This window comes from Marmota monax, unplaced genomic scaffold (assembly GCF_021218885.2).
Source record: "Marmota monax isolate L192 unplaced genomic scaffold, Marmota_monax_Labrador192_F-V1.1 WCK01_AAM20220418_F8-fsc00109, whole genome shotgun sequence".
NCBI classification, from domain to species: domain Eukaryota; kingdom Metazoa; phylum Chordata; class Mammalia; order Rodentia; family Sciuridae; genus Marmota; species Marmota monax.
In genome coordinates, this window is record NW_026695229.1 from 6,341,567 (window position 1) to 6,359,256 (window position 17,690).

Below are 17,690 nucleotides of genomic sequence, written 5' to 3' on the forward strand. Positions count from 1 at the left end.
TACTGGCCCAAGGTGTCAAGTCAGAGTCTCTGCCCACCTGTTACGGCCTCTAATGCCCCCAGCAACTTCCCTTCCAATCTTCCTCTAATTACCCCCATGTTTCCTGCATGGTTTCCTCATTCTCTCTACTGTTTACTTCCCCTGCCAGAAATGACTTCCCCTTTTTCTCCCCTTACACAAACTCTTTGCATGATTAACTCCCACCCCACTTGCTTTAAGAAGCTCTGTTTTGTGGTTGTTGTTTGTTTGGTGGTACTGGGGATTAAACCCAGGATCACCGTATTACTGAGCTACAACCCCAGCCCTTTCGTTTTTATTTCTTATTTATTTATTTTTAAAATTTTGAGACTAAGTTTCCCAGACTGTCTTTAAATTTACAATCCTTCTATCTCAGCCTCCTGAGTAACTGGGATTAGAGCCATGCACCAAAACACCCAGCTGATTTCAGGCTGGAGAACTACTGCTACATAGGTACAGGGTTATCTTTGGGGGGGGCGGGCAATAATGGCTGTTTGGAGCCTGGAATATTCCTTTCACCAAGTTTGCTGTTTACCTTCAGTCTTTCTCAATTCCTAGACTCTCCTGTAGTATATGGTTGCCAAGATCTAAGACTTCAGAACAAAGAAAATACAATGAAATACTGTATTCATGGAGGATATGTGTTTACCAACCTTTTCTATTCCTTGTCCACAGTTACATAAGACAGGAACATTTTGGGTGGTGTCCCAATTTTTAAATAGAAAGCAAAATGCCTCTGAGGACATCTCTCAGAACATAAGGTCCTTTCATAAAATAGCTATTTTCTAAATTCGGTTTTGTTTTAAAGCTTGACCTAGTTACACAAATTACTTTAGACCCATCTTTCTTGGTTTGCATATATATATATATATATATATATATATATATATATATATGATGTTGATGGAGCTTTATTTTATTTGTTTATTTATATTTGGTGCTGAGAATCAAACCCAGTGCCTCGCACATGCTAGGCAAGCGCTCTGCCACTGAGCCACAACCCCAGCCCTTAGACCCATCTTTCTAAAGGTCATTATTAGAAAAATCAGCAGATTCAAAACCACTGTTCAGTTAACATACCCGATGTGTGTTTCATTCTCTCCCCTCTGCCCCCTTCCTCCTTTTCCCACAACCTCTATTTCCCTCCCTTTGCTCTGCTCAGGTTACCATGATGGGCATCTTGTCATCCGCTGGTTCTGGGCTGCAGTGGAGCGCTTCAACAATGAGCAGAGATTAAGATTACTTCAGTTTGTCACGGGAACATCAAGTGTGCCCTATGAAGGCTTTGCCGCCCTTCGTGGAAGCAATGGGCTTCGGCGTTTCTGCATAGAGAAATGGGGGAAAATTACTTCTCTTCCCAGGTACATAGCTCCTGTCAGCCTTCAGGAAACTTGCTGTAGAGGGCATAGTGTACTTTGCTATTTACGTCTGGGTAATCACCCTTTGAGATGGGATTCTTTTTTTTTCAATATGTTTTTTAGTTGTAGATGGACACAATACCTTTATTTTATTTATTTTGATGTGGTGCTGAGGATCGAACCCAGTGCCTCACACTTGCTAGATGAGTGCTCTACCACTGAGCCAAAACTGCAGCCTGGAGATGGGATTCTTGCTTGTCACCCAAAGTATGGTTTGAGTTACTACTGAAAGGTGTGGGTGAGGTATCTCTGAGACTTGGAATGAGACTATACTCTTAGCAAGGTTTTGATGATCAATGGTATGTTGAGCTCACTGTCTTGGCCCATGTGTAAGTCGCGGGAAGCTTTCCAACTTAATTTGAAGAGTAATGTCTAACATGCGGAAGGAGGAAAGCAGGGGAAAGATAGTGAAAGATGCTGGAGGAACCTCGCCAGCACCATGTCATTTTTCTACAGCATGTTACTTGATACTATGTAGAATAGTTATATATTCACATATGTTTCATATATTTCCTGCTGAGCTTAAAATATGTGAGTATGAGGTGATAGGTATCCCTGTGTCTTTATAGTGACTTCCATGTAATATACTATTGTGGGATAAATGCAGAAAAGGAGGAACTGGGGCTCCAGGCAATTTTACAGAATAAATTCTCTATGCCATGAGTTTCAATCCCAATACTTCCTGGATCCTTTCTATGCTACTTCAAGTAGTATAGTCCTGATCAATGAAATAAAGAACATTAAGGGATACTTCTACATAGGTATCACAGTCATAAATACTGCTTCAGCAAAACATTGATTCCCTGTTTTCTTCTTCTGGTATTTTCTAATTTTAAAGGAAGGTTTACAATTAATTCAGATATATTTCTACATGGTAATCACTGTTAGTCAACTTTCCATTACTGTAAAAAAAAAAATACCTAGGATAAATCAACTTGAAAAGAAAAGAGATTGATTGTGGCTCACAGTTTTGGAGGTTTCAGTTCATGACCAATTAACCATGTTGCTTTGGGCCTGTGGTGGCATGGAGGGAGCACATGGCAAGAGGAGACCCATTCATCTCATGGCTGGGTGAAAGAGAGAGAGAGAGAGAGAGAGAGAGAGAGAGAGGAAGAACAGGATAGACTAGAGTCCCCATATTTCCTTCATGGACATGCTTCCAATGACCTAACTTCCTCCAGTACGCTCTACACCTTCCTACCAGCTTCCAATCACATCACTCTGAGGACCAAGACTTTAACATATGGGCCTTTGGGGGACATCCCAGTTCCAAACCATAGCACCACACAAGTACCTTTCCCTATCATGGAAGGATTTACTGGACTCTAGTTCTCATCCAACTTTCCCAGACTTCCTGGTGTCCTGGGGACAATGCACCTGAGGTTGGTGAGCTTTGATGGGTATACCCAGATAGTTAACAACAGTTGAAATTTCTGGTGCAATTATCTCAAAGGATCTCATCAGCATGATTCCACCAAAGGCTGAACCTCCTGAATGAAGTCTCGCAAGAAAATAAGAACAAAAATATCAGAATTTCTACTCATGTAGTTTAATGATAGGTTTCGAGAATAAAGCCATTTTTTGAAACATTCTGCCTTTATTTTAGAGAAATGCAGTTTGAGTCATCACTCAGTGATTGCTTACCCCTATGTATAGTCTGAAGCTTGAGGAAGGAATGAGACACAACAGGGTACCTGCTTACACTCTAGGGGGAAACAACCTGATGGCAACAAATTACAACACAAGGTAGAATCAGAGAAATGCAAGGGGGTTAAAACAATTTGAGAATGTGAAACAGAGACTGAATCCTTATTAAGTTGCCCATAGAAGAGGCCCCAAAGAAACTGGCATTGAGGTAGACATTAGGAGGCAAGAATTATGGATAGAGGGAATTCTAGGCTGAGGGAGTAGCATGAGCAAGGCCTGGGGTAAGCATTGGCCATCACAGAAGATAAGATGAGATGTCCCAAGAGATATCACAGGTATGGAGTTGAGATTGTCTAGTGGGCCACCAACAAAAGACTCATCTGAGAAGTCTCTGCCTCATTCTTCAGAAAGTGAGTCATTGCTTTTGTCACCATTACACTCAAAGTTTTGAAAGCTTTGAAAGATGCATTAATACTGTTCACTCCACATAAAGGGCTCTTAAAAAGGGCATTGGGCTTTTGAACAGATTTGTCACATCTGGAACAACCCCTAAAACACTGATGATGTGTGAGCCCTGAAGAAGGTTTCTGGGGGGAAGTGGGAACTTTTTCCTGGTATAGGAGGACTCCCAAGAAGCAAATGCCCCTGAGAGGACGATGAAAATAAGCCACTGAATAGATCCCCTTGAACAGGCTGCTTTGTACAGTCTCTGAATATTCAAGAACTTTAAAAGTGTCACCTGTGTGTAGAGAGACAAACATAACCTCTGGCTTCCCAGAACCGGTTCAGGAAGTACTGGCCAGGCCACGTGGCAAGCAGCAGGAAGCCCTGAGGCCCACAGAACCCTCAAAGCAGACTCAAGGTGCCCCAAGGCTTCCCACAGGCTGTGAGCCTCAGCAGTGTTGGCCCACACCCAGGAGAGGGGGGCCTGGGGCTATTACTTCCTCAGATCTTTTCTCTACAGAAAGAAAAAGGCAGCTGGTTTCCCAGGTGAAAGTGCCAAAGAGTGTCATAGCAAAACCCCAGTGGTAATCCAGCCTAAATAAAACCTTTGCATCTGTCCAAGTCTTTGCCTTCTAAAAAGTGTATGAGGCTGAGGAAAAATGACTTCGAAGGTCGTCGTTTCTAGGAAGAAATTTAGTATTCTTTCCAGTGGAAAACCTTTGTATACCGCCATAGCTGAAGTCTACGTACGAGAGGTAAAATGGGCACTGGGGTTGAGGTCAGGGAACTCAGAGGCTGGGTGCCTAACGGGTCATCCATATGGACTTACCTGGTACAAAGTTTGGTGGAGAACTTGAAATGGAAAGGAAGATTTAAGATAAGTACCAGAGATTTTAGTGAATGCAATATCTAGAAACTCAGAGAGTCAGAAGGAGTAGAAGGTATATCTAGATCACTGACTATTTTAGACATAGCCTACAGAAAAATAATAATAATAATAATAATTCTCTACATCATAACTCAGTATGTGCATATGTGCTGGTTTGCATGTATGTATGTGTATATCTGAAATTTCCTTAAATCAAGATTTTATGCTTATTACCTGCAGTACATACTACTTTCTACTCCACCTATTTTAATAAAATAAAGTGTAAGAATCTGTAGTTTAAAAAAAAAACAGATCTAAATGGCATGAGTTTTAAAGACAGAAATTTTTTATCAAGGATTGCAAAGTAATAATCTGGAATTCACAGTGAGGAGTGAGGATGCTCATCTACATTACAGAATGTGGGACACTAGACGGTATCTCCTCATAAGGACTGGAGAAGGGACACTGGAACGTCTGGAAAGACTTTAAGGAACTTGGAGAGTTTTCTTGCTTTGATCAAGAGCTTCAGGAGGGGACATAGAAAATAGGTTAGAGCAGACATAGCCCCAGGCACAGAGGTGAGGTGACAAGGAAAGGAATTCACATTTGAGTCAGGAGCCAAGGATATCAGAGCCATGAGTCATGAGTGGATCAACGGACCTAAAAGTTGCAAAGAAAATTCTAATGTACTTTACTGTGGATGTAAACTGAACCCAGGCCCAGAACTTGTTGGTAGTAGTTAGCTTACTGTGCAGCAATGGTCCTCAAGATAGGGGTGAAGGTGATTTTGCACAGTCCATGGAACATTTGACCATGTCTGAAGACTTTGGGGGTTATGAGAATATCTTAAAATGCACAGGACAGCCTCCACTACAAAGAATTATCAAGTTCAAAATGCTAATAATGCCTAGGTGAGAAACCCTGCTCTGAGTTCTGCTAAGACTAGAAGAGAACTGACAAAGGAGTCCTGAGGAAGCCATCAAGGAGCCCAGGAGAGAAAATGGGAGCCATTGGGAAACCAAAGAGAAGCCAAGAGGAGAGAGGTGTTCAAGAGCAAGAGCTACCAAATGCTGGTGGGAGTAGAGTACAGACTTTCTGGGGATCAAGAAGTTATTGACAAAGTTGAAAAAGTGGGTTCAGCCGGACACGGTGGTGCGTGCCTGTAATCCCAGTGGCTTGGGAAACTGAGGCACAAGGATTGATTGCGAGTTCAAAGCCAGCCTCAGCAACGGTGAGGCGCTAAGCAACTCAGTGAGTCCCTGTCTCTAAATAAAATACAAAATAGGGATGGGGATGTGGCTCAATGGCCAAGTGCCCCTGGGTTCAATCCCGGGTATCCCCCACCAAAAAATGGGTTCAGCAGGGATGAGGACAATGCCCATTGTAATGAATGAGGCTATAGTTAGGCAGGGGAAGAAGATTAGCCTGAAGGAAAGACACCACTTTCACAACTGGCCTCACAACTGGCTAAGCAAGGAGCAGCAAGAACTAGTGACTGGACTGTCTGGAGTTTTGTTTGTTTTTGACCAGCGTTAAGGTCTCTACTGGATGGGACCAAGACTTTCTTTGACACTGCCCAAATTTATCCATTGAAATGTTAACATCGGAAACATTAGAGGAGACAAAGAGATCAACTATGCAGATGACACAAATTAGAAGACTAAGTGCAGCACAGTCCAAATCCAAAATCTTCCCAAAGTTTTGGAACCCTAGGTTGGCATCAACATAAATTTAAATGGAATTTAATATGGCATGATTATAAAGATCCTTGTGGAGTTTCAAAGCATGAATTATGAGATGAAGGTGACTCATTTGCAGTAGGTCATGGGTAAAACACCAGGATATTAAATCACCACAGTATGACACAGTTCCTAAAACCATTATGACAATCATAGTTACATTATTAAGAGAGTCTTATGTTTAAATAATGATTCACGGGAGATGAAAGGCATTTATGTGTGTTCTATCCTCAATTCTCCCCAAAACCCTCTACAGCCTATATTATTATCCCCATTGCACAAGTGAGAAGACTGAAGCTCAGAAAATTGAATTTTCCAAGGTCATAAAGCTGGTTAGTGGCTGACTGGGACCAGAATAGAGGTTTTTCCAAACCATTTCCCCACCCCCACCTAGCAGCACTTGGTCCAGTGCACAGGGACTTATGTAAGTGAGTGCTGGTGCTATTCGAACCACACTTGGAGGGTTGCCAGCACATGTGAATGCTGAATTGAATTGTGACTTGATTGCATCCATTCATTCTAGATGACAAACTAGAATTTATCTAAGGGAGCTAACCAAAGCTACTGATAAATACAATAACAATTAACTAGTAAAGAAACTATGGACATTCAGACTAAGTTTTGTTTGCCAGTGCTTTCTGCTTATTCCCCAGATTTATCTTAATCATGATTAATTTGATTCCAACTGATTTGTAAATATGAGATTTTTTTTTCTGTAGTATTGCTACAGAGAAAAAAAATTGGGAGGAGAATTGTCCCCAAGTGCCATTAAAATGACCAGAGGAAAACCAAGAAGATGTCTGCCTGTTCAAATCACACTCCTGGCTAATTCATCTAGTTTCAAAAGCACACTTGGGATTTTTCTGCCCCACTTGACTTGGTTAGCCCAGGGCATATTCTAGTTTCAATCTTTCTGAAGATAAATAAGAATGGTTGACCTCATTGTCCTACTTGGTTGCTGACTTCCCTTTCACTTTCAAATGCTCAAATACTCTCTTTTAGGAAAATATTTCAATAAGGAAGGAACCTAGGCCTGCGTGAATCTTAGGTGATAACCAATGAACACTGCTATTTTTGGTTTGTTCCCAGTTAAGTCCTTAAGGCCTAAGGTCAGATACTGCATTGTGCTGTGCCCATCTTCAGAGTTTGAGGAGCCTGTGGGGGAGCAGAGAAGGGGAATCAGGTGAAGGACAATTCCCCAAGGACAACAAGGGAGCTGTTACCAGAAGGACAGATGGATGCTAGGAAGACAAAATCAAACAACAAAACAACAACAGCAAAAATACCAGCATCCTTGCCAGACATGCAGGAAGATTCATCTTACCCTCTTCCTCTTCCCTCCTTCTTCATCCCCCATCCCACATAATCTCCTCATACCCTGAGTACTGCATTAGCCTGCACAATGATCTGATACTCTGATTTATATATTACAAAACAAAAGAATAAATAACAGACAATTGCCCAAAGGATCTTATAATTTTTAATGTCCCAAACAAAGTTCTAATGGAAGAAGTTTAATTTTGCTTATTTGTATGTATGTTTGTTTTATGGTTTTATTTTGTTTTATGTTATTTTGAGTACTATATTTCTCTGCTGGTTGGTGTCACAAAACAACAAGATCAACACACCACTCCTTCTAGGGAGAAAAAGATTTCAAATTAATCTTCGGGTGTGTTAGTCACCTTTCTCCCCACTTTGATACAAGACTCAAAATCAACAGAAGCTTCTACAGATAAGCAACTTCGAACAAGAAGCAGCTAGTCAGGTGATCTGAATCTCATATCAGATCACCTGACTAGGAGAAATCTTGTGTACTCCTCTCTACTCATTGCTAGAGACCCATATGGGTGTTTCCTGGCCCGTGTATTAGTAGAGTGGCAGGGAAGACATTCCTGTCTAGGGCAGATGCTGGCAAGCATAGGCCTGCAGGATGAAGCACATAACGAAGACAGCAGAATCTGGGACAGTGGTCTGAGGATGTCCCAGGCATTGAGAGAAGGCCATCTCACCAGTTCAGCTTTTCTTAGAAATGCACTTCAGCTTTAGGTGATGCATGTTCTACCAGGGCAGAGGAGTCAGACTTGTCCCCAGGGCACACCTGACTTGAATGAAGAATTGGATCTCAGATTCCAGAGCACTATGGACTCCTTCCAGTTGATACACATGATTTACAGAGGCCCCAAAATCAGGACTAGGCAAGAATACTTGGGAATATGATCCTTTAACAGAAATTCTATTTCTGCCTCTTTCACTGAAGTTCATATCTCAATTGCAAAATCAGAGTGATACCACAGAGTTGATATATGGTTTGCTTGTGTAGTCCTAGTATAGTGTAGTTCACTTACAAATACCAACCACTCATTTCTAGTTGTTCCATTCCCTTTACTGGTCTGTTTATATCTAGAAGGCTATGGTTTGTAGTTTGCAATGTTTTATGGTCCTGCTCACCTTTGATTCCATTTTGAAGTCATAGATATATCCAGAAACAGTTACATCATTGAAACACTCTCACCAATCTTTTCCCCTCCATTCAGGGCACACACCTGCTTCAACCGATTGGATCTTCCACCATATCCCTCATACTCTATGTTGTACGAAAAGCTTTTAACAGCAGTAGAAGAAACCAGCACCTTTGGACTTGAGTGAGAAAATGGCACCTCGCCTGACATTTTCCTGGCCAGTGACATCACCCAGTTCTGGGATGACCCCTTTTCCTTTTCCCTTGGTCAACTCTCCTTTGATTTTGGTATTCCATGATTTTTATTTTCAAACCAAATCAGGATTGACAAAAGCTGTGCATGAAGAACTGCCTTCTTCTAAGATCTAACCTTCAGGCTTATCTCCTCTGTTTTCAATGAACTGCTAGCCTGTATGCAATATTAAAAAACAGCTGTCTCAAGGTCTGTGTATATCTCCACATACCTCCATTATTAACAATGAAATACGAATGCAAGTTACGCTACACTTGACCAAATGGTAATAAATGTTTACTTCCATTTCTATCATTTAAGAGAAAATTTGAGCATTAAGCATTCCAAGCTTTTATACACCCATGTCTTCTAAGCAGAACCATCATTTTTTTTTATCATTTCTAACAACCAACTCCAAACCTAGAAGTTGATCAACTCTTTGTTTTCCTCCCATTCTGCTTTACTCTGTGCATATTATCCATTCAAAGGACAGCAGTGGCAAAACTGAAATTTTTATATATTCATGATTTACAGATGGCATCAGTCCCATCAGCTGGAACTAGCCTAGCCATATGGTGCATATACGACACTCCCAACAATTACCCACAGCAAGTAATACACGTCCTGCTGATGAGATGCAGTGCATCCCAAAGGTTGTGGGGATTGTGGGCTCAACTTGGGTTCAGAGAAGTCTAGAGGGGGAGCACTCTTGGTGAACACTTACCACATAAGAAGCACAAACCTGTGCCCATGTCTAAGAAGGATATTTTGATTAGTGTAGACCGAAGGAGGAGGCTCAACCCCATTGTGTTGTATAGAATGTGGGAAAGCAAACAGAAGAAAGAAAAAGACATATCACATTGAATTAAATATCTGAATTCTACACTGTTTTGTTCAGTCTAGCTACCATTCTCCTTCACAAAAAAAAAAAAATGTATAGATAATCTTGTGACTTTCATTAAAGCCAAGTTTACTTACTTGGCAAACTTTTTTTTTAACTTTGGTATTGATTTTTTCATACTTGTTTCTTCTCTTTTTTAAATTATGGTTATCAAGTTCCTTCACATCTGATTGTCCACAGGGACAATATGAAATAAGAAGCTGCAGAGAGTGATGGTGCTTGTTAGGGATCAAGGGCAATATGTACTTCTCCTTCATCCATAGCAATCCTCCAAAGGCACGTTGATTTGTGTCAAAATAAATATCCAGTTTCTTTTCGCCTTCAATAAAAAGATATCTCAGAAAACTTTGGTTTTCAGAAAAGCAGTTGCAGGCTCCAAAGACAGCCTCACCTCTTGATTACATTTGAGATAAACCCAATCATAATGGTCATTTGCTATTTTTGTAACCTTGTTATCCATGTTGTCTGAAATATGTCATAAATGAAAGTGTTTTTCTTCACTGGGAAAAGAAGAGCTAAAGAGACCCAACTATTTAAATGTCACATTGTTTTAAGTGTATTAAAACAGGGAGAAATGTAAGACAACATTGATTTCAGATCAAGCCTTGCCTTTTGGCTCCTTATACTGTGTCTGGGCAGTTCATTATTTGTGTTCCCTGCATTCTAAAATAAAACATTTTCTTAGTAGAAATTATTTACAATGTTCAGCATCCCTTCATGCTGTGTAACTATTGTCAATCAGTAGTATGTTATATGTGTTAAATTTACCCTTCCTTGTGGTCTAAAAAGAATACTTACCAAGATGAGATGGAATATGTAAGTTATATGATACAGAATTTGAAAGTAATGGATTCCATTGGAGCTGTTAATTTATTTATGAAATCAGAACATAAGAATTGCTGGATGCAGTTGCTCATGCCTGTAATCCCAGCAACTCAAGACTGAGGCAGTAGTAGGATCACAAGTCCAAAGTCAGCCTCCACAACTTAGTGAAGCCCTAAGCAACTTAGAAAGACCCTGTCAAAAAAAATGAAAAATAAAATAAAAATGGCTGGGGATATGCCTCAGTGGTTAAGCATGCCTGGGTTCAAGCCCTGGTACCAAAAAAAAAAAAACATAAGAATTACTCAAATCATTTTTACCATATGCTTAGTCTAATATTTTGAAAAGCAACTCTAATACAGAGGCATCTTTCATTTTCAAAATTTGGTGTTATACATATACAAATATTTATTAATTCAAGCATTCAACTGTTTTTTTAGTACTTATATTATTTGTTGGAAAGAAAGCTGAAAGGAAAAGATAAAGCCTACTCCTAGAGTTTTACATAAATATCTAATTAATCTATTCATTTGATTAATTAATATTTATTCTACCCTTATACAAAAGGAATAAGTTATCTTGGAAATTATATATAAATGGATAACATGGGTATAGATGGTTCCTCAATTAATATCCTTATCTACCACCTCTCCCACCAATGCCTTGGCTCTAGATGTATCCCACCTAGCATCACAGTGTTTCATAAATGTGCAAAATGCCATAAAGAGATACTGATGTCAATGTCACCTAAAAAGAATGTAAAGTTTGCTTAATGAGGCCCCAGCATTCCATTACAGCCTTGCTCTAAGGACATCACAGTGAAGATGAGCTCAGAAATCAGTCGTTGAAAGATCTTTTCTATCTCATACATGAAGCTGATTTGGAAATTATGTCTAGTTTCACCACAAATAGCTACAGAACTGAATTTTGCTATTAAATTTCACAAGATAGAGATGTGAACCACCTTGAATTATATAATTCAATGGGTGAGGAAAATCTATTTGTTACCATATATAATTTTTTTCTAGCTTGAAAGCATAAGTTTTCTCCATGGAAGCAAATTTCAGAATTAGTCACTTATAAGTCACAACTCCCCCCGCAAACAAGACTTTTTTAGATCTAGTTTTAGTAAAGGTGTAATATGTTTTATTGGGAGAGAAATAACAACAATAATTAAGAGAAAATTCATGTTACAATTTTGAAAATGCTTTTAAATGCTATAAGAGATTATAATAATAATTTCATGGATACCACAAATGTTTTCTTAAATGAATATTTTTTAATATTTTTTTTAGTTGTAGATGGACATGATGCCTTTATTTTATTTATTTGTGTGTGTGTGTGTGTGTGTGTGTGTGTGTGGTGCTGAGGATCAGACCCAGTCCCTCACATGTGCTAGACAAGCATTCTACCACTGAGCTATAATCCCAGCCCACAAATGTTTTATTCTCTAATACAAAGATGATTATCCCCGAAATAGAAGCTGACTCTGCAGGATCTGAGGGAGAAGTCTAGATGTACTGAATTCTTTGTGACTTCCTATGTATGTAAACTGTTAAAGTTGTGAAAACTGTTTTTACTACCATCGCTATTGTAGCACAAAAATTGCTGGGAGGTGGTAACAAAAGTAAGAAAGAGAGATGATTTTTTTTGGCAGGCTGCAAACATGAAAGATTTCAATCTTCTTCCTTTAAATGCGTGATCATAGGTCTTTGAACAGTGAGAATATTTGTGTGGCAAGCCAATGAGCTGAGTTTTCCAGGCAAGTTCTAATCCTGTATCAAGTGAATCACCAGTCCCTGGTCAAACCATGTGTCAATTTCTCAATTTCCACAAATGTTTTCCCAGTCAAGATGAAACACTTTCAGATGAAAGTAGTTAGAACTTTACATAACAAATGTGGTGCTTTATTATTATTATTATTATTATTATTATTATTATTATTATTATTATGTATTTCAGTGTTCATTATTAAAATTACTGCAATACTATATCATAAAAATCTGGGATGGATGTTCCAGCCATCACAAGGTCCAAAAGAGAAAGTGTTATTTTCCTGTTAGTGACATGTAGTCCCTTTGTTCTAGTAGAAAAAAGGTGCCTAGAGGTAGAATATAGAGTAAATATTGTTCCATTAGCCTACTTCCTGCAGCTTCCAATTTATCTAAGAAAATGTCTATTAACAATTTTGTTAAAAAGTCTTTGTTCTAGTCAATAGCAGGAGCAGTCCACATTACTGGGCTGATTTTGCTTATAACGACAAGAGAAATGTCACGTGATACTCAGGCCGCGCTTTCTCTTCCATCATACAACGTTCAAGGAATGTCAATAAACTCACTTTGGTATGGCACTGTGTATGCGCTTTATTGCAAAGGGAAGTCTAGGGGAACCCATAACAATTTGTATCCTGTCTGTATCCTGACTGGATGCAAGTAATAAAACAACACAGAAAGCTAACAGCTATTTTGATAAACAATCTTCAGGAAAAATAAAATCCCTTATCAAACATAGGATATGCTCACAAATCCATGAAATAAAGGAACAGCTTTTGTAACAGGTTCCTTGTGTGTGCCTATTAGAGCTATACTCAAACCACATGGGCTTCATTTGTGAGAGTTCTTTAGGCTGAACCAGGCCAACAGTTGCTTTGGTTCTGGTAAATTAGTTGCTTGGCTACCTTGTTGTGGGGGTAGAGATGTGGAATCAACACTCAGACTCCTAGAGCTGGTGAAAGAACTGGCTGGAGACCCACCTCAGGTCGTCTTCCAGTAGCTCAGTTTATTTTTGGAATGCAGACAATTGTTATAGGGGTAGAGTGGGACATGCTCATCAATCATACAAGATAGTCTCCATAAGCCTATCATCTTATGCCTAATGTAACCACACTATGAGGATGCTCTAAATATTGCTATCATCAGGAAGGGTCTTTGTCCCTAGGGGAGGGGGTTTCTAAGTTAGTAGTTCCATGCCTGAAGCTCCTAGCTATCAGTTTCCTAGCCTGGCAGCTTGGCAAAGCTAACCACAATTGCTAAGGATGTAGATTCACTAACGGCTCGCTAGAGCAGAGCATCCCATCCTGCAGGCATTCCTATCAGGCCTGAAAAAGTATAGATTCTTCAAGCCCTCCAAACTGCTCATAGCTTCTAGCTGCTAGCTGTAAACTGAAAGTTATTCCAACAAACAGTGGCTTCTATGATAACCTACCTGTTGAGATGCATCTAGGAAGACTTCATGCCTGACACCCGGTATGGTGCTGGGACAAAGGGGTTCCATGAGCAAACGTGTGCCCTATAGTACCTATCACAAATTCCCAGTATCGAAATGGTAACAACTTACCATTCAAAAGACCAACAATATGGTTCTCACTGGGTGGTCAGAACCTGACTTATTCTGTCAGGGGAATAATATTTTTTTATTAGAAAACAGTGTGAGCAGGATTGAGAAAGGAAAATCTGAGGGACTGATTATCTTGATATTACATTTTGACATGCATGCTCAGTTTGCTTTAAATTTTTTTTCTCTAACTGAAACTATTTTTTCTCTTCAGGTAGAAGAGAATGATTAGCCTAGACCATAATTTACCAAAAGGAGCAGGTTATATCATTTTGTTTTAATCCAATCATTATTCTGAAATCAAGATTAGATTTCAGAGTTCCTGATCTCTATGACTGATGCTCGCTAATTATATGCTGTGAAGGAAAAAGGCGACATATATTATTTTCAAAATGTAGTTTAAATATGTTTACAGAGGACAGCTCTCCAACAGGATAAATGGAGTGACGGAAGAGTAGACCTTTATTAGTGCTTAGGAGTTATCACATTTGTACCTGGGAATCAGTGGAGGTATTTTCCTGGCTTATCTTGGAAATGAGGAATTTGAGACAAGGAGATTTGACTTGATCGAGGCCACTGAGGCCTTTTGTGACAGGATGCTCTGTCACAAAATACCCTTTGGGGTTCTGGGCTTCTGGACCTGGCATCACCATTAGGAACTTGGCCAGAAAGGAGAGGTGGGAGAAGAGATGGAAGCCAAGAAAGTGCCATGTGGACACCAGGAATCCACAGCTGGTGTATAGTCACCAAAGAATGTGGACTGCTTGCTCTCAGAGAGCCCCTCTGGATGCCAGGATTGCAGTCACAAAGTAACTCAAAATCAATAGTTTAAACAAGTCTAGTAGTTTGTGATCAAGGCCATCAGAGGGTTAGTTCTCTTTTCATTCCTGTCTCCTAGGCACTGGTGATGGCCAGCTGACCATCTTTGGTGTTCTTTGGCTTGAAGATCTCTATCTTCATTGCCATATGAATGTGTGTGTGTATGAGTGTGTCCAAATCTCCCCTTTTTGTAAGAACACCAGTCATGGAGGATTAGGGCCCATTCTAATGACCTTTAACTTGATTAGCCCTATAAAGATTATAACTCCAGCCAAGTACAATGGCTAACACCTATAATCCCAGTGACTGCAGAGGCTGAAGGCAGGAGGATCACTAGTTCAAAGCCAGCCTCAGCAACTTAATGAGGCCCGGAGCAATTTAGTGAGACCCTGTCTGTAAATAAAACATAAAAAGGACTAGGGTTATGGCTTGGTGGTTAAGCATTGCTGGGTTCAATCCCTGATACAAAAAAAAAATTATGACTTCAAATAAGGTTACATTCAGAGGTACTAAACTAAGAGTTAGGACTCCAACTTATCTTCTTTGGGGGACATAATTCAATCCTCCTACCACCTTAAGAGCTTCCAAAAGGAATAGTTAATTAACACTTTACATGTATCACCCCATGAAATGGTTACTTTAAGATCCCCACCTTAGCCAGATGCAGTAGCACACATCTATAATCCCAATAGAACCATTCTGAGGCAGGAGGATTGCAAGTTCAAGGCCTGCCTTGGAAATTTAGTGAATTTAGGTCTGAGGATGTAGAGTACCAATGGGTTCAGTCCTCAGTACTGCAAATAAATAGATGAATAAAGCAAGAAATATTCCCCCCACTTTAAACTGGGAAAAAAATCATAAAGAAGTTAATTAACTTGCCCAGACTCACATAAATAGTCAATGCAATAGACAAGTACAAGTAGTGGTTCCAGGGCCTAGCACTCAATCACTACCACACACTATGCTCATTCAATTAACCATTTATTGAATTCTTGAAATTCTCTTGCCTCTACCTTCTGAGTAGCTTGAATTGCCACAACACCCTACTCCTAACACTTTTAAATGTAATAAAAATTGGTCATGACTTTTATCTTGTCCAGATTTTAAAGTTTCTTTATGGAAAGAATACCTTCTTTCAACCTTACTCTTTCAGTAGGAAAAATTAAATGGCTGTGGTAGATCACATAAAATGGATTAATTCTTCACCCCTCTCCCAATTTTAATTCTTTGAATTGTAATTCAGTAAGCTTTTGTATACTTTGAGTCTGTGGTATGTGCATACAAGTTAATGATAGATCTCCTTGGTGGCTTGTTTCTGTTACAAATATATAATGATCTTCTTTTGTTTGTTTGGTAGTAGGGATTGAACCCAGGGCACTTAACCACTGAGCCACATACCCAGCCCTTTCTATTTCTTATTTTGAGACAAAGTCTCGCTGAGTTGCTTAGGACCTCACTAAATTGCTGAGGCTGGCTTGGAACTAGTGATCCTCCTGCCTCAGCCTCCCAAGTCACTGGGATTACAGGCATGTGCCACTACAATGGCCTTTTTAAGCCCCAGTGATATCTAACATACTATTTCCTTGGTTATTGAGGGTTATTAAGGGTACACACCCCACCCATAAAACTTTACACTCAATAAACAAAGAATATACATTCTTTCTAAGCACATGAAACTTTTTTTTTAAATTACTACATTTAGGATACAGTGTCTCAATAAATGCCAAATTTAAAAAATCCCCCATTCTCTGAAACTGGAAGACAATAGGATAGAAATAATTTACCACAAAACAATAGCAAAAATTAGGAGTCCATAATTCATGGATACAACTAACTCATCCCTAAGAATTACATATTCAACTGTGCAATGTACATGTCTCTATTCAGGGGGCTAATAGACATACTGAACTTCAATCAACTAGAGTTTTGATCAGGAAAGGTAAGACAATTCTGAGCGATATGGAGTAAGAATTCATTCTAGGAATAAGCCTTACACCATTGCGGAAACTGGTGAATAAACATGGAAATTTTTGCCTCTGACGGTTGACCTGTTTCAGGAATAGAAGTGAAATATAAAGCTAGAAAAAACTAGGACAAATGAATCTCACAAGGATAAATTGAAACCCTTGAGAACAATCTAGAACCACTATTTCTCACTGCCTCGAATCTCAAAAATGTGGGTGACCTGCTAAAAAAGTTGGCTTTTCCTGAAGCTGCACACACACCTGACCCAGGACTCAGAGAAACTGCCCAGATTCTTATCTCAGACTTGTCTAATTTACCAGCAGTTTTTGTTGGCCTGACCTTGAAAATTTTTCCATTGCTTTTCACCAATTCTACTGTCACTTTCCTAATCCAAGCCACAATAATTTCTGACTTATTGTCACAGTCACCCATATGGCCTTCCTGCATCTAGTGTTGCCACCCTCAGTCTACCCTCCATGCTACAACCAGAGCAATCCTTACAGAAAGTGTTAAATCATGTCACTCTCCAGCCCCTCCAATTGTTTCCCATCAGCTCACAAATCCCTACCTGACCTGCACATGACTACTTCTCTTACCTCTTAGCTCTTTCTCCCAACCACATACATTTTCACATGACAGTCTGTACAATCATGACTTTCTCTGCTTGGATTGCTCTTTTCAGTATATCTATATGACTAATTATATGCTATGAAGGACTCTCCCTATGTGTCACCTTTCAGAGGGACTTTTCCTCTTCAATACATCCTCCAGTCCCTCCCTATTTTCTTTTTTGGTTTCATGATTTCTCATGTTACCTATCTCCAGTTGACCAGTTGATATCATATATATATATATATATACATACACACACACACACACACACACACATATATAACTGTTTGTTATATATCTCTTCCATAAGAATGTAAAATCCAGGAGACCACAGATATTGTTTGTTTTTATCATTACAAAAATGCCAAAGTCTAAAATAATTTCTGGCTAAGAGTAGATACTCACTGGATACTT

The 17,690-nt window shown here is 39.5% G+C and overlaps 1 protein-coding gene across 7 annotated transcripts in view; it reads left to right on the forward strand.

Moving 5' to 3' along the window:
• The window catches only part of Hecw1 (HECT, C2 and WW domain containing E3 ubiquitin protein ligase 1), a 417,595-nt gene extending 404,698 nt beyond the window's left edge, over nucleotides 1–12,897 (forward strand). For all 7 annotated transcript variants that reach the window (XM_058576839.1, XM_058576837.1, XM_058576840.1 and 4 more), the window contains 2 exons: nucleotides 1,181–1,379; nucleotides 8,669–12,897. In XM_058576839.1, coding sequence (XP_058432822.1) covers nucleotides 1,181–1,379; nucleotides 8,669–8,780 — 311 coding nt within the window. In that variant the 3' untranslated portion in view covers nucleotides 8,781–12,897. The remainder of the gene's footprint in view (nucleotides 1–1,180; nucleotides 1,380–8,668) is intronic.
• The last annotated feature ends 4,793 nt before the right edge of the window (nucleotides 12,898–17,690 follow it).